Source organism: Ranitomeya imitator, chromosome 1 (assembly GCF_032444005.1).
Source record: "Ranitomeya imitator isolate aRanImi1 chromosome 1, aRanImi1.pri, whole genome shotgun sequence".
Classification (NCBI taxonomy): domain Eukaryota; kingdom Metazoa; phylum Chordata; class Amphibia; order Anura; family Dendrobatidae; genus Ranitomeya; species Ranitomeya imitator.
Genome location: NC_091282.1, coordinates 1,150,011,807 through 1,150,038,255, shown reverse-complemented (window position 1 = coordinate 1,150,038,255; position 26,449 = coordinate 1,150,011,807). Strand labels below are relative to the sequence as shown.

The window sequence follows — 26,449 nt, the reverse complement described above, 5'->3', positions numbered from 1 at the left end:
TTTCACTAGTTGCCAGGTGTGCGCCGGCAGATCTTGGAGGGCACACTGCGCATGCGCCCTCCATTTTCTTCCTGTGAAGGAGAAGAAGGGGGTTCGTGGTCCGGGGACCACCTCTATGGGGGACAAAGGTACCGTAGGGGGATCGGGGGACCCCATTTCTCTTCCCTCTGATGTGTGATCACTAGTGTTGAGCGATACCGTCCGATACTTGAAAGTATCGGTATCGGATAGTATCGGCCGATACCCGAAAAGTATCGGATATCGCCGATACCGATATCCGATACCAATACAAGTCAATGGGACACCAAGTATCGAAAGGTATCCTGATGGTTCCCAGGGTCTGAAGGAGAGGAAACTCTCCTTCAGGCCATGGGATCCATATTAATGTGTAAAATAAAGAATTAAAATAAAAAATATTGATATATTCACCTCTCCGGCGGCCCCTGGACATCACCGCGGGTAACCGGCAGGCTTCTTTGTTTAAAATGCGCGCGTTTAGGACCTGAGGAATGACGTCACGGCTTCTGATTGGTCGCGTGCCGCCCATGTGACCGCCACGCGACCAATCAGAAGCCGCGACATCATTCCTCAGGTAATAAATTCCTAGAATTTACCGCCGGTTACCCGCGGTGATGTCCAGGGGCCGCCGGAGAGGTGAATATATCAATATTTTTTATTTTAATTCTTTATTTTACACCTCACTATGGATCCGATACCGATACCCGATACCACAAAATTATCGGATCTCGGTATCGGAATTCCGATATCGCAAGTATCGGCCGATACCCGATACTTGCGGTATCGGAATGCTCAACACTAGTGATCACATCAGAGGAGAGAGAAAATGCAAAACAAACTATTTTTTTCCGATATCTTATATGGGGTGATCGCAACCCCGGGGGTCTGTAAAGACTCCCAAGTGTGCGATCGCCCCGGGGTCGGTAAAAACCGACCCCAATCTAGCTTCAAATTCTGTAGCTGGGTGCCGGAAGATAGATTTTGGCGAGCGCATCTGCACATGTGCCCGCCATTTTCTTTCTGCCGGAGAAGATGGAGGGGGATCGGGGGACAGCTTTTACGGTACATAAGGTATCGTGGGGGGCTCGAGGGACCCTATTTCTCCCCCCTCTGATGTGCAACCACATCAAAGGAGAGAGAAATGAAATGCAAAGTCGTTTTTTGTTTGCGGACACCAGTAAACGATTATATACTGGCGATCGCAAATTCGGGGTCATGTTCTCTGGGGTCTCGGCTACCCCCGGAAGCCGAGACCCTGGAGAAAATCGGACTCTGGGAGGCGCTATACACTTTTTCTACAGCGCCATTAATTAACGGCGCTGTGGTTTAAGTACCCTTAATGACAACCGTTAAAAGGCATATCGGCGGTCGTGACTGGTTGCATTTTGTGCCTGGCCAATATTCTTATTGATATAATTTTGGGTAACGTGATATTTTGATCACCTTGCATCACATACTCCTATCATTGTTGTGACAGCTGAAAAAAGCACAATTCTGTCTTTTTGATTTCTTTTCTCATTATGCTGTTTACCGATCAGATACATTTATTTTATATCTTAATAGATCAGACTTTAAAAATGAAAAATGCAGTGATATCAAATATGTGTACTTTTTTATTTCTTTATTTTTAATGTGGAAAAGCGAGGGAATTTGAACTTTTTTTTTTCATATTTTTGAAAGAAGTCTGATTGTACTATATATACAGCAATACCGTAGTATAGCAAAAATCACAGTCATTGAATACCATTATGAAAAGCAAAGGGGTCTTTAGCTACCTGTCGGCGCCCTGCAATCACGTCATGGGTGCACCAATGTGGATCTAGAACATAGTACACGCCTGTGCAAGGCAAGATTGCCTGGTGCAGGCATGTACTACGGAGGACAGAGAATGAACTTCAATCCAATATTGCAGCCAGCATGCAGCCAGCGGGTAAGGAAAGGGTGAATCAAACACCCAAAAACCCCGCCTCTATGGCTGAAGATTGTTCCCTCCAAATTCAGGTGACAGTGTCCCTTTAACAACATATGACAGCTCCCTGACTCTGATGCTGGCTTAGCTTGCGATCAGCCATTATTTTTAACCTGTCAAACGTGTAAAATTCCGATGTCCATCTGTGACAACAGCATTAACAGTGCACCTCCTGTCGGTTTTTCATTTTTTCAAGGAAATTTACTAAACACACTTTTTTAGGGACCTGTTCAGCTTTGAAGTGATTTTGGGGGTCTTATATATTGGAAAACCCCCCAAAGTGATACGATTTTAAAATCTGCACCCTTCAACATATTCAAAATTGGTTTTGGGTAGTTTTTTAACCCTTCAGGTGCTTTTCAGGAATTCATGCAAAGTGGCATGACAGGAATGAAAAGGCTTAGTTTTACCAGCTAAATTTTGATAACTTCTGAACAGGCCACAATAGCCGGCAGATTCTCAGGCCGTTATTTAGCCATGTATTGCCATGGCAAATATCAGGACCACACGATCATGATCTCAGGATGCCGATGGGGATAAAGAGGAAGCCTCCACACTCTGTTAACCATCTAGATGCTGTAGTCACTATTGACAGCAGCATTTAAGGGGATAAAAACCATAATCGGTGCTAACACTGATCGTGGCTGACGCAGCAAGGTGTCAGCTATAGTCTACAGCCGACAGCTACAATATTGTCACTTGTTGGAAGATGCTAGTTTCTTATATCACAGGTCAGTAAAAAAAAGTATTGGTGGTCACTAAGAGGTTATTATTACCAGCATATTTATAATGCTGAATACCTTAAATTATAAGAAGATGAAGCTCACCTGTGAGGGGAAAGTTTTTCCAACCAGCCGGCTTTATTCAAAGTAGCGTATGGCTCATAGAAGCATGCATATGGTGTGATCGAGAACTCTTCTTGGGATGATGAATTCTGATTTTGAGTCTCTGATTTTTTTTGGTGATTGACGCCATCATTTTGTAATGTGGTATTCTGGAATGAATGTCTTTTTATGTCCTCATTGGAATATTTTTTTAAACTCAGTCGAATATTGCTTTCCTCCAGTGTTGAATATATTGACTCCTCTGAACTTGCATGCAGTGATAAGTCTGAATTCCTCTTCGAAATATGTTGATCGCTATATAAAAAAAAAAAAAAAAAATGATCCAATTGTTCTTACCATAACTTGTAAAATATTAATGGAAACATCCATTTATCCATGGTTTGTGTGAATTTAAAATCATTCTAAACCAACATCAACTCACAAATTTGTGAACTACGAACCTTGACGTCAATATTAGAACCTGTTTTCCAACTCAAGTTTTGGAGGTTATAGGTGAGAGAAATGGAATGGTCATATGGAAGAAAACCTTGAAAGCGTGTAACTGGGAGTTGATGGGGGAATATGCCGCTGACCAACACCTACCATTAACCGTTTGCATTTATTTTCTAGACTGTTAGCCCTCGCGGGCAGGGTCCTCTCTCCTCCTGTACTAGTTGTGACTTGTATTGTTTAAGATTATTGCACTTGTTTTTATTATGTATATACCCCTCCTCACATGTAAAGCGCCATGGAATAAATGGCACTACAATAATAAATAATAATAATAATATTTTGCTAGTAATGTAGAATTTATAATTTTATTGCCTGAAGTACTAATCACCGGCCACAAGAGGCCACTGCTTCCCCTGCAACTGCTTGATGACTCCGGCTAAAACATGTTTGTGCAGGAGTTTGATTTTGAGGCGGTGACTACAGTTCTGTGAGGAGAAATAAAAACAGCGATTCTGTTGTCAGTGACTGTTATTATGCTAAATGGACTCTGTTCTGCTGGTTTGAACTACAGTTTGGACAGAACCAAACAGAGCCCCAGGCCAGGGGGCAGTGCAAGTAATTTAGAAGTGCCTGACAGGAAGGGTTGGTTCGGTGGCCATCTTCAGAAAGATTGGTGCGATCTGGAAGGAGGAGGATGTGTAACGCCTCTATAGTGTGCCATCCATTGAGTGGAAATCCCCAGCATCTGACATCTGTTACACACCCGTAAGACCCTCCACCAAGTCGGCTGTAGTACCACACACCAGTTAGAATCACATCATTCCTTGGTCTGACAGCTGTTGTCCAGGCAGGCTCATCTCTGCAACGACATACTGGCTAGACACAGGTCTGTAAATCCTGAGCTCAGGCCCACCGCAAACATTAGGGTAGGAGCATGCACACACACCAGTAGCATAGCTACCAGGGGGGCAGAGGGTGCGGGCGCCCGGGCCCGGAGCTCTGAGGGGGCCCACCTGAAGCTACGCTACTGTAACTGTATCTGAATCGATCTCCCTTCTCTGTCACTATGGGGCCCCTGAGCAGGCGGGGGCGCCCGGTGCCAGCAGTGGGCCCCCCGCCTGTCATCGCAGGGTCAGCTGTACCGGCATTTAGCCGATACAGCTGACCGCAATGATGAGGGAAGGAGCGCTGTGCTCCTTTCCCCATTATCCCCCTGTCAGCATCTGACCTCGGCAACGCTGACAAGGGGCGTAATGAGTCACTGGCCGGCGCCAACTGTCAGGAGATGAGCGGGAGCTAAGAGCAGCACAGGAACCATGAAGAAGAGAGGTGGTCTGCCTTATACTACAGGGTCTGCCTATGGGGTATGCCTAATACTACAGGGTCTGCCTATGTTGGGTCTGCCTAATGCTACAGGGTCTGCCTTATACCACAGGGTCTGCTTATGGGGGGGTCTGCCTATGAGGGGGTCTTCCTAATGCTACAGGGTCTGCCTATTGGGGTCTGCCTTATACTACAGGGTCTGCCTATGGAGGTGCTGCCTTATACTACAGGGTCTGCCGATAGGGGTGCTGTCTTATAATACAGGGTCTGCCTGTAGGGGTGCTGTCTTATAATGCAGGGTCTGCCTATAGGGGTTCTGCTTTATACTACAGGGTCTGCCTGTGGTTGCTACCTTATACTACAGGGTCTGCCTATGGGGTGCTGCCTTATACTACAGAGTCTGCCTATGGGTGCTGCCTTGTGCTATAGAGTCTGCCTATGGGGGGGTGCATTATACAATATAGAGTAGGCCTATGGGGAGTGCATTATACTATATTGAGGACTATCTGGTACATTATACTATACTAGATGGTGGCCCGATTCTAACACATCGGGTATTCTAGAATATGCATGTCCACGTAGTATATTGCACAACCCACGTAGTATATTGCCCAGCCACGTAGTATATTGCCCAACCACGTAGTATATTGCCCAGCCACGTAGTATATTGCCCAGTCACGTAGTATATTGCCCAGTCACGTAGTATTTTGCCCAGCCACGTAGTATTTTGCCCAGCAACGTAGTATATTGCACAGTGACGTAGTATACAGCACAGAGCCACGTAGTATACAGAACAGACACGTAGTATACTGCCCAGTCACGTAGTATATTGTCCAGACACGTAGTATATTGCCCAGCCACGTAGTATATTGCCCAGCCACGTATGTAACAGGTTAAAAAAGACTTAAAATAAAAAATAAACATATACTCACCTTCCGAAGGCCCCTTGTAGTCCTGTCGCCTGTGTGCGGTGCACGCGGCATCTTCCGGTCCCAGGGTTGGTATGAGCGCAGAACCTGTGATGACGTCGCAGTCCTTCTCGCATAGCATCCTTGGCACCAGAACCTGCCGCTTGCACTGCCGAGGACAGGGCGACACGTCGGAGGGTGAGAATAACGTTTTTTTTATTATTATTATTTGTAACATTAGATCTTTTTACTATTGATGCTGCATAGGCAGCATGAATAGTAAAAAGTTGGTCACACAGGGTTAATAGCTGCATTAATTGAGTGTGTTACACCGCGGTCCATTAACGCTGGCATTAACCCGGTGTGAGGGCTGACTGGAGGGGAGTACGGAGCGGGCACTGACTGCGGGGAGGAAGGAGCGGCCATTTTGCCGGCGCACTATGCCCGTCGCTGATTGGTTGTGGCAATGGTCGTGGGCGTTTTACCACGACCAATCAGCGACTTGGATTTCCATGACAGACAGAGGCCGCGACCAATGAATATCCGTGACAGACAGAAGGACAGACAGAAAGACGGAAGTGACCCTTAGACAATTATATAGTAGATTGAGAACTATCTGGTGCATTATAATATATTGAGGATGACCTGGTGCATTATACTATATGGAGGCTATCTAGAGGGGCATCATACAGTGTGGGGATTACAGTGTTGGAGCCATCAGTTTGAAGGCTACTAAGGGGTCAGTATACTGTGTATAAGAGAGCATCATGCTGTATTTAGGGGAGCTGTACAGGGGGGAGACTCAGGACATTATTAAATGTAAAGTGGGCACTTATTGTTATAAGGGAACTCAGGTTACTGTGACTATCAAAGGGGCACACAGGACAATATTACTTTCTAGAGGGCAAAATATGTGCGCTGTTTTGTAGGGCACTTGCACCTGGCATTCCTATATTATAGAGGGTTGCCTTAGAATTTAGAGGGCACAGAGAACCACACAACAGGTGCAGTAATAGGGACACATAAGGCAGCAGAGGCTCAGTATTGGTGTATCAGGGGCAGTAATAGGGACACATACGTCAGTAGCGGCTCAGTATTGGGAATCAGGCGAAGTAATAGGGACACATACGTCAGTAGCGGCTCAGTATTTGGAATCAGGCGCAGTAATAGGGACTCATACAGCAGCAGCGGCTCAGTATTAGGGTATCAGGGGCAGTAATAGGGACACATACGGCTGCAGTGGCTCAGTTTTGGGGTGTCAGGGGCAGTAATAGGGTCACATACGGCTGCAGCGGCTCAGTATTGGGGTATCAGGGGCAGTAATAGGGACACATACGGCAGCAGCGGCTCAGTATTGGGGTATCAGGGGCAGTAATAGGGACACATACGGCAGCAGCGGCTCAGTATTGGGGTATCAGGTGCAGTAATAGGGACACATACGTCAGTAGCGGCTCAGTATTGGGAATCAGGCGCAGTAATAGGGACACATACAGCAGCAGCGGCTCAGTATTAGGGTATCAGGGGCAGTAATAGGGACACATACGGCTGCAGTGGCTCAGTTTTGGGGTGTCAGGGGCAGTAATAGGGTCACATACGGCTGCAGCGGCTCAATATTGGGGTATCAGGGGCAGTAATAGGGACACATACGGCAGCAGCGGCTCAGTATTGGGAATCAGGCGCAGTAATAGGGACACATACGGCAGCAGCGGCTCAGTATTAAGGTATCAGGGGCAGTAATAGGGACACATACGGCTATAGCGGCTCAGTATTGGGGTATTAGGTGCAGTAATAAGACACATACGGCAGCAGCGGCTCAGTATTGGGGTATCAGGGGCAGTAATAGGGACACATACGGCAGCAGCTCAGTATTGGGGTATCAGGTGCAGTGATAGGGACACATATGGCAGCAGCAGCTCAGTATTGGGGTATCAGGTGCAGTAATAGGGACACATACAGCAGCAGCGGCCCAGTATTGAGGTATCAGGGGCAGTAGTAGGGACACATATGGCAGCAGCGGCTCAGTATTGGGGTATTAGGTGCAGTAATAGGGACACGTACGGCAGCAGCGGCTCAGTACTGGGGTTTCAGGTGCAGTAATAGGAAAACATACGGCAGCAGCGGCTCAGTATTGGGGTATCAGGGGCAGTAATAGGGACACATACGGCAGCAGCAGCTCAGTATTGGGGTATCAGGGGCAGTAATAGGGACACATACGGCAGCAGCGGCTCAGTATTGTGGTATCAGGTGCAGTAATAGGGACACATACGGCAGCAGCGGCTCAGTATTTGGGTATCAGGGGCAGTAATAGGGACACATACGGCAGCAGCGGCTCAGTATTGGGGTATCAGGGGCAGAAATAGGGACACATACGGCAGCAGCGGCTCAGTATTGGGGTATCAGATGCAGTAATAGGGACACATATGGCAGCTGTAGCTCAGTATTGAGGTATCAGGGGCAGTAATAGGGACACATTCGGCAGCAAAGAACAGGCATTTGAATGAATCAGTGCCCATCAGGCTCAGCTTGCTGAGTCACTAGAAACTTACAGAGACTACAGCATTAAAGGGGATCTACCAAAGTACACAGAGGTGATCCGTGGAGTGACCCATTGCACTCACATGATCCTTAAAGTGAACACGACGGTGTATAATTCAATAACTCGGATCTACCTAGGGGTTTTAGAGTCATCTTGTTACGTTTGTAATCTGATGTGCTGCATTACCAATAAGCCATCCCTGGCATTCATTTGAATGTTCCAGTTTTCCAGGTAAAAACTTAGTATCCGCACTAGGTGGCTGCACGATTAGGTAAATTATAGTATCATAGTCAAAATTTCCATGCCTACTGGATGACCCAGCACAGTCTTCCCAGTCAGTTCTGGCCATGTGTGTGTGAATTAAACACATTTTGTTAGTTGGTGGAAGTGTAATTAATCTGAGTCTAACCCCTTAAGGGGTTTCCATCAATATCGCCATGGGAGGGCTTGTTTTTTGTGCGATGAGTTGTACTTTTGAATGGCATCAATAATTTTACCATATCATGTACTGGAAAGCAGGAAAAATATTCCAGATGCAACGAAATTGCAAAAAAAAGTGCAATTCCATAAATGTTTTGGGGATTTGTTCTACCATGTTCACTAAATGCTAAAATTACCTGTCATTATGATTCTCCGAGTCATTTTGAGTTCACAGACACCAAAGATGTCTACGTTATTTTTTATTTAAAGTGAAGCTGTCACCCCCAAAAGGCGTTTGAAACTTAAAGAGCCACCTTGTACAGCAGTAATGCTGCATTCTGACAAGGTGGATCTTTTAGTTATTGGTGCTGTAAATGCAGAAATAATCCGTTTTGTAATTTGTCCGAAATACCTGTCTTCAGTCCTTGAGGCAGGTCTTTCCCCCCCTGCTGCAGACACCTCACAGCCGTCACTCAAGTCTTCTTGGCGCCGCCTCCTCAGCTCTGTTTGTTTTGAAATCTGCCGGCGCCTGCGCTATTCTGTCATGCCTGGGGCAGGCGCAGTGAGCGCTGCCTGTCTGTCCTCATATGCAGTCTCGTTGACTGCGCCTGTGCGGCCACCCTGCTTGTGAATCCCAGCCCCACAGTGTCTTATGATTTATTCACACTGCGGGGCTGGTATTTCTGGACATGCGCACTGCGTGTCAAAGCCACTCACCCAGGTCACAGTGCGCATGCCCAGGAATCCCAGCCCCACAGTGTGAATAAATCATAAGACACTGAGGGGCTGGGATTCACAAGCAGGGTGGCCGCGCAGTCAGCGAGACTGCATATGAGGACAGACGGGCAGCGCTCACTGCGCCTGCCCCAGGCAAGACAAAAGAGTGCAGGCGCCAGCAGATTTCAAAACAAACAGCGCTGAAGAAGCGGCGCCCAGTGCCAAGAAGACTTGAGTGATGGTTGTGAGGCGTCTGCGGCGGGGGGGGGAAAGACCTGCCTCTAGGACTAAAGACAGGTATTTTGGACAAATTACAAAACCGATTATTTCTGCATTTACCGCACCAATAACTAAAAGAGCCACCTTGTAAGAATGCAGCATTACCGCTGCACAAGGTGGCTCTTTTAGTTTCAAACGCCTGGGGGGGTGACAGCTTCCCTTTAAGTGGTGAAATTTTTTTCAAAAATTTTGTAAAAAAAAATTGCCATTTTCTGAGACCCGTAGTGTCTCCATTTCTCGGGATCTGGGGCTGGGTGAGGGCTTATTTTTTGAGTGCCAATCTGATGTTTTATTGATTCTATTTTGGTGCATATATGATCTTTTGATCTCCCGTTAGTGCACTTTATTGCGGTGCTGCAGTGACCAAAAATACATAATTCTGGCGTTTCAATTTTGTATCTCGCTACGCCGTTTACCAATTGGATTTATAGATTTCTATATATTGATAGATTGGGTGATTCTGAACGTGGCGCTACCAAATATGTGTGTATTTGATTTTTCTTATTGTTTTATTTTGAATGGGGAAAAAGGAGGGTGATTTGAATTTATTTATTTTTAAATTTTTTAAAAACTTTTTTTTTACTTTTTACTTTGCCTCAATAGTCGCCATGGGAGACTAGAAGCTGCGCTCATCCTGCTTTATGTAGCAGATAGTTATGAATTCTGCTTTTGGGCTCCCTCCGGTGGTTGTAGGTGGTAATGCAGTTGTCCCTGGCCTGCAGTCCTGGACAGGTGTATCTGCTGATTGCAATTCTGACTGGGGTAATTAGGTTTGCAGGACTCATTAGTCCTTGCCAGTTGTCAATGTTTCTTGGGAAGTGTTGGATCTCTGTCTGGCTTCTCCTGCTTAGCTGCCAATTCAGCAAAGATAAGTGTCTGTTTCTTTTTCTATGACACACAAGCTGTGTGCTTGTTTTTTGATTGTATTCATGCTCTGAGTTTGGGAGTCTTGTTATGATCTGGTGGCCTAGGAGCAGCATGAGACGTACTCTGGAGAAGGTGTGTTATGATCAGGTAATTCAGTACCACAATGGACATAGAAGTCAGAGCACATACAGTGATCTGACAATAACCCAAGAACATAGAACGAGCTCTGAGACGTGGGAACTCTGCTGACCGCAATCCCTAATCCTCTCCAACCACACTAGAGGCAGCCGTGGATTGCGCCTAACGCTCCCTATGCAACTCAGCACAGCCTGAGAAACTAGCTAGCCTGAAGATAGAAAATAAGCCTACCTTGCCTCAGAGAAATACCCCAAAGGAAAAGGCAGCCCCCCACATATAATGACTGTGAGTTAAGATGAAAAGACAAACGTAGAGATGAAATAGATTTAGCAAAGTGAGGCCCGACTTTCTGAACAGAGCGAGGATAGGAAAGGTAACTTTGCGGTCAACACAAAACCCTACAAACAACCACGCAAAGGGGGCAAAAAGACCCTCCGTACCGACTAACGGCACGGAGGTACACCCTCTGCGTCCCAGAGCTTCCAGCGAGCAAGAAAAACCAAATATGCAAGCTGGACAGAAAAAACAGCAAACAAAAATAACACAAGCGAAACTTAGCTATGCAGAGCAGCAGGCCACAGGAACGATCCAGGAGGAAGAAAGTCCAATACTAGAACATTGACTGGAGGCCAGGATCAAAGCACTAGGTGGAGTTAAATAGAGCAGCACCTAACGACTTCACCACATCACCTGAGGAAGGAAACTCAGAAGCCGCAGTACCACTCTCCTCCACCAACGGAAGCTCATAGAGAGAATCAGCCGAAGTACCACTTGTGACCACAGGAGGGAGCTCTGCCACAGAATTCACAACAGTACTCCCCCCTTGAGAAGGGGTCACCGAACCCTCACCAGAGCCCCCAGGACGACCAGGATCAGCCATATGAAAGGCACGAACAAGATCGGGAGCATGGACATCAGAGGCAAAGACCCAGGAATTATCTTCCTGAGCATAACCCTTCCACTTAACTAGATACTGGAGTTTCCGTCTTGAAAGACGAGAATCCAAAATCTTCTCCACAATATACTCCAACTCCCCCTCCACCAAAACCGGGGCAGGAGAATCAACAGATGGAACCATAGGTGCCACGTATCTCCGCAACAATGACCTATGGAATACGTTATGGATGGAAAAAGAATCTGGAAGGGTCAAACGAAAAGACACAGGATTAAGAACCTCAGAAATCCTATACGGACCAATGAAACGAGGTTTAAACTTAGGAGAGGAAACCTTCATAGGAATATGACGAGAAGACAACCAAACCAAATCCCCAACACGAAGTCGGGGACCCACACAGCGTCTGCGATTAGCGAAACGTTGAGCCTTCTCCTGGGACAAGGTCAAATTGTCCACTACATGAGTCCAAATCTGCTGCAACCTGTCCACCACAGTATCCACACCAGGACAGTCCGAAGACTCAACCTGCCCTGAAGAGAAACGAGGATGGAACCCAGAGTTGCAGAAAAACGGCGAAACCAAGGTAGCCGAGCTGGCCCGATTATTAAGGGCGAACTCAGCCAAAGGCAAAAAGGACACCCAGTCATCCTGATCAGCAGAAACAAAGCATCTCAGATATGTTTCCAAGGTCTGATTGGTTCGTTCGGTCTGGCCATTAGTCTGAGGATGGAAAGCCGAGGAAAAAGACAAGTCAATGCCCATCCTAGCACAAAAGGCTCGCCAAAACCTCGAAACAAACTGGGAACCTCTGTCAGAAACGATATTCTCTGGAATGCCATGTAAACGAACCACATGCTGGAAGAACAATGGCACCAAATCAGAGGAGGAAGGTAATTGAGACAAGGGTACCAAATGGACCATCTTACAGAAGCGATCACAAACCACCCAAATGACTGACATTTTTTGAGAGACGGGAAGATCTGAAATAAAATCCATAGAGATATGTGTTCAAGGCCTCTTCGGGACCGGCAAGGGCAAAAGCAACCCACTGGCACGAGAACAGCAGGGCTTAGCCCAAGCACAAATCCCACAGGACTGCACAAAAGAATGCACATCCCGCGACAGAGATGGCTACCAAAAGGATCTAGCCACTAACTCTCTCGTACCAAAGATTCCAGGATGACCAGCCAACACCGAACAATGAACCTCAGAGATAACTTTATTCGTCCACCTATCAGGGACAAACAGTTTCTCCGCTGGGCAACGATCAGGTTTATTAGCCTGAAATTTTTGCAGCACCCGCCGCAAATCAGGGGAGATGGCAGACACAATTACTCCCTCTTTGAGAATACCCGCCGACTCAGATAAACCCGGAGAGTTGGGCACAAAACTCCTAGACAGGGCATCCGCCTTCACATTTTTAGAGCCCGGAAGGTACGAAACCACAAAGTCAAAACTGGCAAAAAACAGCGACCAACAAGCCTGTCTAGGATTCAACCGCTTGGCAGACTCGAGATAAGTCAAGTTCTTATGATCAGTCAAGACCACCACGCGATGCTTAGCTCCTTCAAGCCAATGACGCCACTCCTCGAATGCCCACTTCATGGCCAGCAACTCTCGATTGCCAACATCATAATTTCGCTCAGCAGGCGAAAACTTCCTGGAAAAGAAGGCGCATGGTTTCATCACCGAGCAATCAGAACTTCTCTGCGACAAAACAGCCCCCGCTCCAATCTCAGAAGCATCAACCTCGACCTGGAATGGAAGCGAAACATCTGGTTGACACAACACAGGGGCAGAAGAAAAATGACGCTTCAACTCTTGAAAAGCTTCCACAGCAGCAGAAGACCAATTGACCACATCAGCACCCTTCTTGGTCAAATCGGTCAATGGTTTAGCAATACTAGAAAAATTGCAGATGAAGCGATGATAAAAATTAGCAAAGCCCAGGAACTTTTGCAGACTTTTCAGAGATGTCGGCTGAGTCCAATCATGGATGGCTTGGACCTTAACAGGGTCCATCTCGATAGTAGAATGGGAAAAAATGAACCCCAAAAATGAAACCTTCTGAACACCAAAGAGACACTTTGATCCCTTCACAAACAAAGAATTAACATAGTAACATAGTTAGTAAGGCCAAAAAAAGACATTTGTCCATCCAGTTCAGCCTATATTCCATCATAATAAATCCCCAGATCTACGTCCTTCTACAGAACCTAATAATTGTATGATACAATATTGTTCTGCTCCAGGAAGACATCCAGGCCTCTCTTGAACCCCTCGACTGAGTTCGCCATCACCACCTCCTCAGGCAAGCAATTCCAGATTCTCACTGCCCTAACAGTAAAGAATCCTCTTCTATGTTGGTGGAAAAACCTTCTCTCCTCCAGACGCAAAGAATGCCCCCTTGTGCCCGTCACCTTCCTTGGTATAAACAGATCCTCAGCGAGATATTTGTATTGTCCCCTTATATACTTATACATGGTTATTAGATCGCCCCTCAGTCGTCTTTTTTCTAGACTAAATAATCCTAATTTCGCTAATCTATCTGGGTATTGTAGTTCTCCCATCCCCTTTATTAATTTTGTTGCCCTCCTTTGTACTCTCTCTAGTTCCATTATATCCTTCCTGAGCACTGGTGCCCAAAACTGGACACAGTACTCCATGTGCGGTCTAACTAGGGATTTGTACAGAGGCAGTATAATGCTCTCATCATGTGTATCCAGACCTCTTTTAATGCACCCCATGATCCTGTTTGCCTTGGCAGCTGCTGCCTGGCACTGGCTGCTCCAGGTAAGTTTATCATTAACTAGGATCCCCAAGTCCTTCTCCCTGTCAGATTTACCCAGTGGTTTCCCATTCAGTGTGTAATGGTGACATTGATTCCTTCTTCCCATGTGTATAACCTTACATTTATCATTGTTAAACCTCATCTGCCACCTTTCAGCCCAAGTTTCCAACTTATCCAGATCCATCTGTAGCAGAATACTATCTTCTCTTGTATTAACTGCTTTACATAGTTTTGTATCATCTGCAAATATCGATATTTTACTGTGTAAACCTTCTACCAGATCATTGATGAATATGTTGAAGAGAACAGGTCCCAATACTGACCCCTGCGGTACCCCACTGGTCACAGCGACCCAGTTAGAGACTATACCATTTATAACCACCCTCTCCTTTCTATCACTAAGCCAGTTACTAACCCATTTACACACAATTTCCCCCAGACCAAGCATTCTCATTTTGTGTACCAACCTCTTGTGCGGCACGGTATCAAACGCTTTGGAAAAATCGAGATATACCACGTCCAATGACTCACCGTGGTCCAGCCTATAGCTTACCTCTTCATAAAAACTGATTAGATTGGTTTGACAGGAGCGATTTCTCATAAACCCATGCTGATATGGAGTTAAACAGTTATTCTCATTGAGATAATCCAGAATAACATCCCTCAGAAACCCTTCAAATATTTTACCAACAATAGAGGTTAGACTTACTGGCCTATAATTTCCAGGTTCACTTTTAGAGCCCTTTTTGAATATTGGCACCACATTTGCTATGCGCCAATCCTGCGGAACAGACCCTGTCGCTATAGAGTCCCTAAAAATAAGAAATAATGGTTTATCTATTACATTACTTAGTTCTCTTAGTACTCGTGGGTGTATGCCATCCGGACCCGGAGATTTATCTATTTTAATCTTATTTAGCCGGTTTCGCACCTCTTCTTGGGTTAGATTGGTGACCCTTAATATAGAGTTTTCATTGTTTCTTGGGATTTCACCTAGCATTTCATTTTCCACCGTGAATACCGTGGAGAAGAAGGTGTTTAATATGTTAGCTTTTTCCTCGTCATCTACAACCATTCTTTCCTCACTATTTTTTAAGGGGCCTACATTTTCAGTTTTTATTCTTTTACTATTGATATAGTTGAAGAACAGTTTGGGATTAGTTTTACTCTCCTTAGCAATGTGCTTCTCTGTTTCCTTTTTGGCAGCTTTAATTAGTTTTTTAGATAAAGTATTTTTCTCCCTATAGTTTTTTAGAGCTTCAATGGTGCCATCCTGCTTTAGTAGTGCAAATGCTTTCTTTTTACTGTTAATTGCCTGTCTTACTTCTTTGTTTAGCCACATTGGGTTTTTCCTATTTCTAGTCCTTTTATTCCCACAAGGTATAAACCGCTTACACTGCCTATTTAGGATGTTCTTAAACATTTCCCATTTATTATCTGTATTCTTATTTCTGAGGATATTGTCCCAGTCTACCAGATTAAGGGCATCTCTAAGCTGGTCAAACTTTGCCTTCCTAAAGTTCAGTGTTTTTGTGACTCCCTGACAAGTCCCCCTAGTGAAAGACAGGTGAAACTGTCCAATATTGTGGTCGCTATTTCCTAGATGCCCGACCACCTGCAGATTTGTTATTCTGTCAGGTCTATTAGATAGTATTAGGTCTAAAAGTGCTGCTCCTCTGGTTGGATTCTGCCCCAATTGTGAAAGATAATTTTTCTTGGTTATTAGCAGAAACCTGTTGCCTTTATTGGTTTCACAGGTTTCTGTTTCCCAGTTAATATCCGGGTAGTTAAAGTCCCCCATAACCAGGACCTCATTATGGGTTGCAGCTTCATCTATCTGCTTTAGAAGTAGACTTTCCATGGTTTCTGTTATATTTGGGGGTTTGTAACAGACCCCAATGAGAATTTTGTTACCATTTTTCCCTCCATGAATTTCGACCCATATGGACTCGACATCCTCATTTCCTTCGCTAATATCCTCCCTTAAAGTGGACTTTAGACAAGACTTTACATAGAGACAAACCCCTCCTCCTCTCCGATTTTTACGATCCTTTCTAAACAGACTGTAACCCTGTAAGTTAACTGCCCAGTCATAGCTTTCATCTAACCATGTCTCGGTTATTCCCACTATGTCAAAGTTACCTGTAGATATTTCTGCTTCTAGTTCTTCCATCTTGTTTGTCAGGCTTCTGGCGTTTGCGAGCATGCAGTTTAGAGGATTTTGTTTTGTTCCAATCTCCTCGCTGTGGATTGTTTTAGAAATGTTCTTACCTCCCTTCTGAGTATGTTTTCCTGGATCTTCTTTAGCAGGACCTGAAACACCGTTCTGACCTGCTTCACATGAGACTTCCAATCATTCGAGAAGATCAAAATATCATCCAAGTATACAATCAGGAATTTATCCAGGTACTCTCGGAAGATGTCATGCATAAAGGACTGAAACACTGATGGAGCATTGGCAAGTCCGAATGGCATTACTAGGTACTTAAAATGGCCCTCGGTCGTATTAAATGCAGTTTTCCATTCATCGCCTCGCTTAATACGCACAAGATTATACGCACCACGAAGATCTATCTTGGTAAACCAACTAGCCCCCTTAATCCGAGCAAATAAATCAGATAACAGCGGCAAGGGGTACTTAAATTTTACCGTGATCTTATTTAGAAGGCGGTAATCTATACAAGGTCTCAGCGAACCATCCTTCTTGGCCACAAAAAAGAACCCCGCTCCTAATGGTGACGATGACGGGCGAATATACCCCTTCTCCAAGGACTCCTTCACGTAACTCCGCATAGCGGCGTGCTCAGGCACAGATAAATTAAACAGTCGACCTTTTGGGAATTTACCACCAGGAATCAAATCGATAGCACAATCACAATCCCTATGCGGAGGTAGGGTATCGGACTTGGGCTCATCAAATACATCCCGGTAATCAGACAAGAACTCTGGGACCTCAGAAGGGGTGGATGACGAAATAGACAGAAATGGGACATCACCATGTACCCCCTGACAACTCCAGCTGGACACAGACATGGATTTCCAATCTAATACTGGGTTATGGACTTGTAGCCATGGCAATCCCAACACGACCACATCATGCAGATTATGCAACACCAGAAAGCGAATAACCTCCTGATGTGCAGGAGCCATGCACATGGTCAGCTGGGTCCAGTACTGAGGCTTTTTCCTGGCCAAAGGAGTAGCATCAATTCCTCTCAATGGAATAGGACACTGCAAGGGCTCCAAGAAAAACCCACAACGCCTAGCATACTCCAAGTCCATCAAATTCAGGGCAGCGCCTGAATCCACAAATGCCATGACAGAATAAGATGACAAAGAGCAGATCAAGGTAACGGACAAAAGAAATTTTGACTGTACCATACCTATGGTGGCAGACCTAGCGAACCGCTTAGTGCGCTTAGGACAATCAGAGATAGCATGAGTGGAATCACCACGGTAGAAACACTTCCCATTTTGACGTCTGTGTTCTTGCCGTTCAACTCTGGTCAAAGTCCTATCGCACTGCATAGGCTCAGGTCTATGCTCAGATAATACCGCCAAATGGTGCACAGATTTACGCTCACGCAAGCGTCGACCGATCTGAATGGCCAAAGACATAGACTCATTCAGACCAGCAGGCATAGGAAATCCCACCATGACATCCTTAAGGGCTTCAGAGAGACCCTTTCTGAAAATAGCTGCGAGCGCAACTTCATTCCATTGAGTGAGTACAGACCACTTTCTAAATTTCTGACAATATACCTCTATCTAATCCTGACCCTGACACAGAGCCAGCAAATTCTTCTCTGCCTGATCCACCGAATTAGGTTCATCGTACAGCAATCCGAGCGCCAGGAAAAACGCATCAATATTACATAATGCAGGATCTCCTGGCACAAGGGAAAATGCCCAGTCCTGAGGGTCGCCACGTAAAAAAGAAATAATGATCCTAACTTGTTGAACTGGGTCACCAGAGGAGCGAGGTTTCAAAGCCAGAAATAGTTTACAATTATTTTTGAAACTAAGAAACTTAGTTCTATCTCCAAAAAAAAAATCAGGAATAGGTATTCTAGGTTCTAACATAGATTTCTGATCAATAGTGTCTTGAATCTTTTGTACTCCTGCCGTGAGCTGATCCACACATGAAGACAGACCTTTAAAGTCCATCGCTACACCTGTGTCCTGAACCACCCAAATGTCTAGGGGAAAAAAAAGGCAAAACACAGTGCAGAGAAAAAAAAAATGGTCTCAGAACTTCTTTTTTCGCTCTATTGAGAATCATTAGTACTTTTGGCCTCCAGTACTGTAATGATCAGGTAATTCAGTACCACAATGGACATAGAAGTCAGAGCACATACAGTGATCTGACAATAACCCAAGAACATAGAACGAGCTCTGAGACGTGGGAACTCTGCTGACCGCAATCCCTAATCCTCTCCAACCACACTAGAGGCAGCCGTGGATTGCGCCTAACGCTCCCTATGCAACTCGGCACAGCCTGAGAAACTAGCTAGCCTGAAGATAGAAAATAAGCCTACCTTGCCTCAGAGAAATACCCCAAAGGAAAAGGCAGCCCCCCACATATAATGACTGTGAGTTAAGATGAAAAGACAAACATAGAGATGAAATAGATTTAGCAAAGTGAGGCCCGACTTTTTGAACAGAGCGAGGATAGGAAAGGTAACTTTGCGGTCAACACAAAACCCTACAAACAACCAAGCAAAGGGGGCAAAAAGACCCTCCGTACCGACTAACGGCACGGAGGTACACCCTCTGCGTCCCAGAGCTTCCAGCGAGCAAGAAAAACCAAATATGCAAGCTGGACAGAAAAAACAGCAAACAAAAATAACACAAGCGAAACTTAGCTATGCAGAGCAGCAGGCCACAGGAACGATCCAGGAGGAAGAAAGTCCAATACTAGAACATTGACTGGAGGCCAGGATCAAAGCACTAGGTGGAGTTAAATAGAGCAGCACCTAACGACTTCACCACATCACCTGAGGAAGAAAACTCAGAAGCCGCAGTACCACTCTCCTCCACCAACGGAAGCTCATAGAGAGAATCAGCCGAAGTACCACTTGTGACCACAGGAGGGAGCTCTGCCACAGAATTCACAACAAAGGTGGTACCTTTACTGACCGCAAACCCTGAACTAGCAGCGCAACTAGAAGTAGCCGTGGGGGGTACCTAACACTCCCTAGACCCCTCGACACCGCCTAAGAACTAACTACTCCTAAAAACAGAAACGGGAAAACTATCTTGCCTCAGAGAAAATCCCCAAAGGATAGACAGCCGCCCACAAATATTGACTGTGAAAGGAGAGGGAAATAACATACGCAGACATGAAATCAGGATTTAGCATAGGAGGCCATACTAGCTAAAAAGGAAGAATAGGACAGAGTACTATGCGGTCAGTATAAAAACACTAGAAAATATCCACCACAGAAAATACAAAACACCACATCTGACTAAAGACATGGAGGGTATATCTGCATCTCCAGAGACACAGCTAGGCTGCAAAAAATCCTTCACAGACAAAGCTGGACAAAACAAATTAAGAAAAGGCACAGACTATAAGGTCCACAGCAGGTGGACAGCAAAAACAAGGCCAGAACTTATCTTTGAAGAAATAAACAGCAGACCAGGAGAGACCAAGAATGGATGTGAATCCTCCAAAAACAATGGACAACTGGCACTGACAAAGGATAAAGCAGGACTTAAATAGCCCAGCCCAAATTACAAAAAATAGATACACCTGATAAATGCTGTGATCCAACTACCGCAGCACTACCACTCATAACCACCGGAGGGAGCCCAAGAGCAGAATTCACAACAGTACCCCCTCCTTGAGGAGGGGTCACTGAACCCTCACCAGAGCCCCCAGGCCGATCAGGACGAGCCAAATGAAAGGCACAAACCAAATCGTCAGCATGAACATTGGAGGCAACAACCCAAGAATTATCCTCCTGGCCATAACCCTTCCATTTGACCAGATACTGAAGCTTCCGCCTCGAAAAACGAGAATCCAAAATCTTCTCAACCACATACTCCAACTCCCCATCAATCAACACCGGGGCCGGAGGATCAGCAGAGGGAACAACGGGCACCACATACTTCCGCAACAAAGATCTATGGAATACATTATGGATGGAAAAAGAGGCTGGAAGGGCCAAACGAAAAGACACCGGATTAATAATCTCAGAAATCCTATAAGGACCAATAAACCGAGGCTTGAACTTAGGGGAAGAAACCTTCATAGGAACATGACGGGAAGACAACCAAACCAAATCCCCAACCCGAAGCCGGGAACTAACACACCGACGATGTTTAGCAAAACGCTGAGCCTCCTCCTGAGACAACACCAAATTGTCCACCACATGAGCCCAATTCCGCTGCAGCCTGTCAACCACAGAATCCACACCAGGACAATCAGAAGGCTCAACCTGTCCTGAAGAAAAACGAGGATGAAAACCAAAATTTCAAAAAAAAGGCGAAACCAAGGTAGCAAAACTAGCCCGATTATTAAGGGCAAACTCGGCCAATGGCAAGAACGCCACCCAATCATCCTGATCAGCAGACACAAAGCATCTCAAATAAGTTTCCAAAGTCTGATTAGCTTGCTCGGTCTGGCCATTTGTCTGAGGATGAAATGCGGAAGAAAAAGACAAATCAATGCCCAGCCTAGCACAAAATGCCCGCCAAAACCTAGAAACAAACTGGGAACCTCTATCGGACACAATATTCTCCGGGATGCCATGCAAGCGAACCACATGCTGAAAAAACAACGGAACCAAATCAGAAGAGGAAGGTAATTTAGGCAAAGGTACCAAATGAACCATCTTAGAAAACCGGTCACAAACCACCCAGATAACCGACATCCTCTGGGAAACCGGAAGATCTGAAATAAAATCCATAGAAATATGCGTCCAAGGCCTCTCAGGGACCGGCAAAGGCAGAAGCAACCCACTAGCGCGGGAACAGCAAGGCTTGGCCCGCGCACAAATCCCACAGGACTGCACAAAAGAACGCACATCCCGCGACAAAGAAGGCCACCAAAAGGACCTACCAACCAAATCTCTGGTACCAAAAATCCCAGGATGGCCAGCCAACACAGAACAATGAACCTCAGAAATCACTTTACTAGTCCATCTATCAGGAACAAACAGTTTCCCCACTGGACAGCGGTCAGGTTTATCAGCATGAAATTCCTGAAGAACCCATCGTAAATCAGGGGAGATGGCAGAAAGAATCACTCCTTCCTTCAGAATGCCGACCGGCTCAAGGACCCCAGGAGAATCAGGCAAAAAAGTCCTAGACAGGGCATCCACCTTAACATTGTTAGTACCAGGAAGGTACGAGACCACAAAATCAAAATGGGAGAAAAACAGTGACCATTGAGCCTGTCTAGGATTCAGTCATTTGGCAGACTCGAGGTAAATCAGATTCTTATGATCGTTCAAGACCACAATACGGTGCTTGGCCCCCTCAAGCCAATGACGCCACTCCTCAAATGCCCACTTCATAGCCAACAACTCCCGATTGCCGACATCATAATTGCGTTCCGCAAGCGAAAACTTCCGAGAAAAGAAGGCACACAGTTTCATCAAGGAACCATCAGAATTCCTCTGAGACAAGACGGCCCCTGCCCCAATCTCAGACGTGTCAACCTCAACCTGAAATGGAAGAGAAACATCCGGCTGATGCAACACAGGGGCAGAAGTAAATCGGCGTTTAAGCTCCTGAAAGGCTGAAACAGCCGCAGAGGACCAATTCGTCACATCAACGCCTTTCTTCGTCAAATCGGTCAGAGGTTTAACCACACTGGAGAAGTTGGCAATGAAACGACGATAAAAATTAGCAAAGCCCAAGAATTTCTGAAGGCTCTTCACTGATGTGGGCTGAATCCAATAATGAATGGCCTGAACCTTAACCGGATCCATTTCTATAGATGAGGGAGAAAAAATGAAGCCCAAAAAAGAAACCTTCTGCACTCCAAAGAGGCACTTCGACCCCTTCACAAATAAAGCATTATTACGGAGGATCTGAAATACCATCCTGACCTGTTTCACATGAGACTCCCAATCATCAGAAAAAATCAAAATATCATCCAAATATACAACCATGAATTTATCAAGATAACTCCGAAATATATCATGCATGAAAGACTGGAACACAGATGGGGCATTAGAGAGTCCGAATGGCATCACCAGGTATTCAAAATGGCCTTCGGGCGTATTAAATGCAGTTTTCCATTCGTCACCCTGTTTAATACGAATAAGATTATATGCCCCTCGAAGGTCAATCTTAGTAAACCAGCTAGCCCCCTTAATCCTAGCAAACAAATCAGTAAGCAAGGGCAAAGGGTATTGAAATTTGACCGTGATCTTATTCAAGAGGCGATAATCAATACACGGTCTCAAGGAGCCATCCTTCTTGGCAACAAAAAAAAAACCTGCTCCCAATGGTGAAGAAGATGGCCGAATATGCCCCTTCTCCAAAGACTCCTTAATATAGCTCCGCATGGCGGCATGTTCTGGCACAGACAGGTTGAAAAGTCGACCCTTAGGGAACTTACAACCTGGAATTAAGTCAATAGCACAATCATAGTCCCTATGTGGTGGAAGGGAACTAAATTTAGGCTCATCGAATACATCCTGGAAATCTGACAAAAACTCAGGAATTTCAGAAGAGGGGGAAGAGGAAATTGACATCAAAGGAACATGATCATGAACCCCCTGACAACCCCAACTAGTCACAGACATGGATTTCCAATCTAACACTTGATTATGTAGCTGTAACCATGGGAAAACCCAGCACAATATCATCATGCAAATTATGCAACACCAGAAATCGACAATCTTCCTGATGGGCTGGCGCCATGCGCATGGTCAGCTGTGTCCAAAACTGAGGTTTATTTTTAGCCAACGGTGTAGCATCAATCCCCCTTAAAGGAATAGGGTTCTGCAAAGGCTGCAAGGGGAAACCACAATGTCTGGCAAATTCCAAGTCCATTAAATTCAGAGAGGCGCCTGAATCCACAAATGCCATGACAGAAAATGACGATAATGAGCAGATCAAGGTCACAGATAACAGAAATTTTGGTTGTACAGTACTGATGGTAACAGAACTAGCGATTCTCTTTGTACGCTTAGGGCAATCAGAAATAACATGAGCAGAATCGCCACAGTAAAAACACAACCTACTCTGATGCCTAAATCCTTGTCGTTCAGCTCTAGACAAAATCCTATCACACTGCATAGGCTCAGGGCTCCTCTCGGATGACAACGCCACAGTGTGCACAACTCTGCGCTCGCGCAAGCGCCGATCATTCTGAATGGCCAGAAACATAGAATCACTCAGACCAGCAGGCGTGGGGAACCCCACCATAACATCTTTAACGGATTCAGAAAGACCCTTTCTGAAAATTGCCGCCAAGGCATCCTCATTCCATTTAGTCAGTACAAACCATTTTCTAAATTTTTGGCAATACGATTCTGCCGCTTCTTGACCCTGACACAGGGCCAACAAGATCTTCTCAGCTTGATCCACAGAATTAGGCTCATCATACAATAACCCCAATGCTTGAAAGAAAGAATCAACATTAAGCAAAGCAGGATTGCCAGATTCCAGGGAAGATGCCCAATCCTGTGGGTCACCACGCAGCAAGGATATGATGATTTTAACCTGCTGAATGGGATCACCAGAAGAATGGGGTCTCAATGCAAAAAACAGTTTACAATTATTTTTGAAACTCAAAAATTTGGATCTGTCACCAAAAAATAAATCAGGAGTGGGAATCTTAGGTTCTAAGGCAGGAGTCTGAATAATAAAATCTGAAATACCCTGTACCCTAGCAGCAAGCTGATCCACCCGAGAAACTAACTCCTGAACATTCATGTTAATACTAGGTTCAGTAGCCACCCAGAGATTAAGAGGGAAGAGAACACAGAATAGACTGGAGAAAAAAAATGGCTCAAGAGCTTCCTTCCCTTCTTCTGAGATGCATTTAACTCATTGTTGGCCAGTTGTACTGTTATGATCTGGTGGCCTAGGAGCAGCATGAGACGTACTCTGGAGAAGGTGGTACCTTTACTGACCGCAAACCCTGAACTAGCAGCGCAACTTGAAGTAGCCGTGGGGGGTACCTAACACTCCCTAGACCCCTCGACACCGCCTAAGAACTAACTGCCCCTAAAGACAGAAACGGGAAAACTATCTTGCCTCAGAGAAAATCCCCAAAGGGGATTCACTGTGAAAGGAGAGGGAAATAACATACGCAGACATGAAATCAGGATTTAGCATAGGAGGCTATACTAGCTAAAAAGGAAGAATAGGACAGAGTACTATGCGGTCAGTATAAAAACACTAGAAAATATCCACCACAGAAAATACAAAACACCACATCTGACTAAAGACATGGAGGGTATATCTGCATCTCCAGAGACACAGCTAGGCTGCAAAAAATCCTTCACAGACAAAGCTTGACAAAACAAAACAAGAAAATGCACAGACTATAAGGTCCACAGCAGGTGGACAGCAAAAACAAGGCCAGAACTTACAGTGGGGAAAAAAAGTATTTAGTCAGTCAGCAATAGTGCAAGTTCCACCACTTAAAAAGATGAGAGGCGTCTGTAATTTACATCATAGGTAGACCTCAACTATGGGAGACAAACTGAGAAAAAAAAATCCAGAAAATCACATTGTCTGTTTTTTTAACATTTTATTTGCATATTATGGTGGAAAATAAGTATTTGGTCAGAAACAAAATTTCATCTCAATACTTTGTAATATATCCTTTGTTGGCAATGACAGAGGTCAAACGTTTTCTGTAAGTCTTCACAAGGTTGCCACACACTGTTGTTGGTATGTTGGCCCATTCCTCCATGCAGATCTCCTCTAGAGCAGTGATGTTTTTGGCTTTTCGCTTGGCAACACGGACTTTCTACTCCCTCCAAAGGTTTTCTATAGGGTTGAGATCTGGAGACTGGCTAGGCCACTCCAGGACCTTGAAATGCTTCTTACGAAGCCACTCCTTCGTTGCCCTGGCGGTGTGCTTTGGATCATTGTCATGTTGAAAGACCCAGCCACGTTTCATCTTCAATGCCCTTGCTGATGGAAGGAGGTTTGCACTCAAAATCTCACGATACATGGCCCCATTCATTCTTTCATGTACCTGGATCAGTCGTCCTGGCCCCTTTGCAGAGAAACAGCCCCAAAGCATGATGTTTCCACCACCATGCTTTACAGTAGGTATGGTGTTTGATGGATGCAACTCAGTATTCTTTTTCCTCCCAACACGACAAGTTGTGTTTCTACCAAACAGTTCCAGTTTGGTTTCATCAGACCATAGGACATTCTCCCCAAACTCCTCTGGATCATCCAAATGCTCTCTAGCAAACTTCAGACGGGCCCGGACATGTACTGGCTTAAGCAGTGGGACACGTCTGGCACTGCAGGATCTGAGTCCATGGTGGCGTAGTGTGTTACTTATGGTAGGCCTTGTTACATTGGTCCCAGCTCTCTGCAGTTCATTCACTAGGTCCCCCCGCGTGGTTCTGGGATTTTTGCTCACCGTTCTTGTGATCATTCTGACCCCACGGGGTGGGATTTTGCGTGGAGCCCCAGATCGAGGGAGATTATCAGTGGTCTTGTATGTCTTCCATTTTCTAATTATTGCTCCCACTGTTGATTTCTTCACTCCAAGCTGGTTGGCTATTGCAGATTCAGTCTTCCCAGCCTGGTGCAGGGCTACAATTTTGTTTCTGGTGTCCTTTGACAGCTCTTTGGTCTTCACCATAGTGGAGTTTGGAGTCAGACTGTTTGAGGGTGTGCACAGGTGTCTTTTTATACTGATAACAAGTTTAAACAGGTGCCATTACTACAGGTAATGAGTGGAGGAAAGAGGAGACTCTTAAAGAAGAAGTTACAGGTCTGTGAGAGCCAGAAATCTTGATTGTTTGTTTCTGACCAAATACTTATTTTCCACCATAATATGCAAATAAAATGTTAAAAAAACAGACAATGTGATTTTCTGGATTTTTTTTTTCTCAGTTTGTCTCCCATAGTTGAGGTCTACCTATGATGTAAATTACAGACGCCTCTCATCTTGTTAAGTGGTGGAACTTGCACTATTGCTGACTGACTAAATACTTTTTTGCCCCACTGTATCTTTGAAGAAATAAACAGCAGACCAGGAGAGACCAAGAATGGATGTGAATCCTCCAAAAACAATGGACAACTGGCACTGACAAAGGATAAAGCAGGACTTAAATAACCCAGCCCAAATTACAAAAAATGGATACACCTGATAA

The 26,449-nt window shown here is 45.2% G+C and overlaps 1 protein-coding gene across 3 annotated transcripts in view; it reads right to left on the bottom strand.

Annotated features, from left to right (window-relative positions):
* The window catches only part of ARAP2 (ArfGAP with RhoGAP domain, ankyrin repeat and PH domain 2), a 598,685-nt gene that overhangs the window by 528,184 nt on the left and 44,052 nt on the right, over positions 1 to 26,449 (bottom strand). For all 3 annotated transcript variants that reach the window (XM_069744626.1, XM_069744628.1, XM_069744627.1), the window contains exon 6: positions 2,815 to 3,126. In XM_069744626.1, coding sequence (XP_069600727.1) covers positions 2,815 to 3,126 — 312 coding nt within the window. The remainder of the gene's footprint in view (positions 1 to 2,814; positions 3,127 to 26,449) is intronic.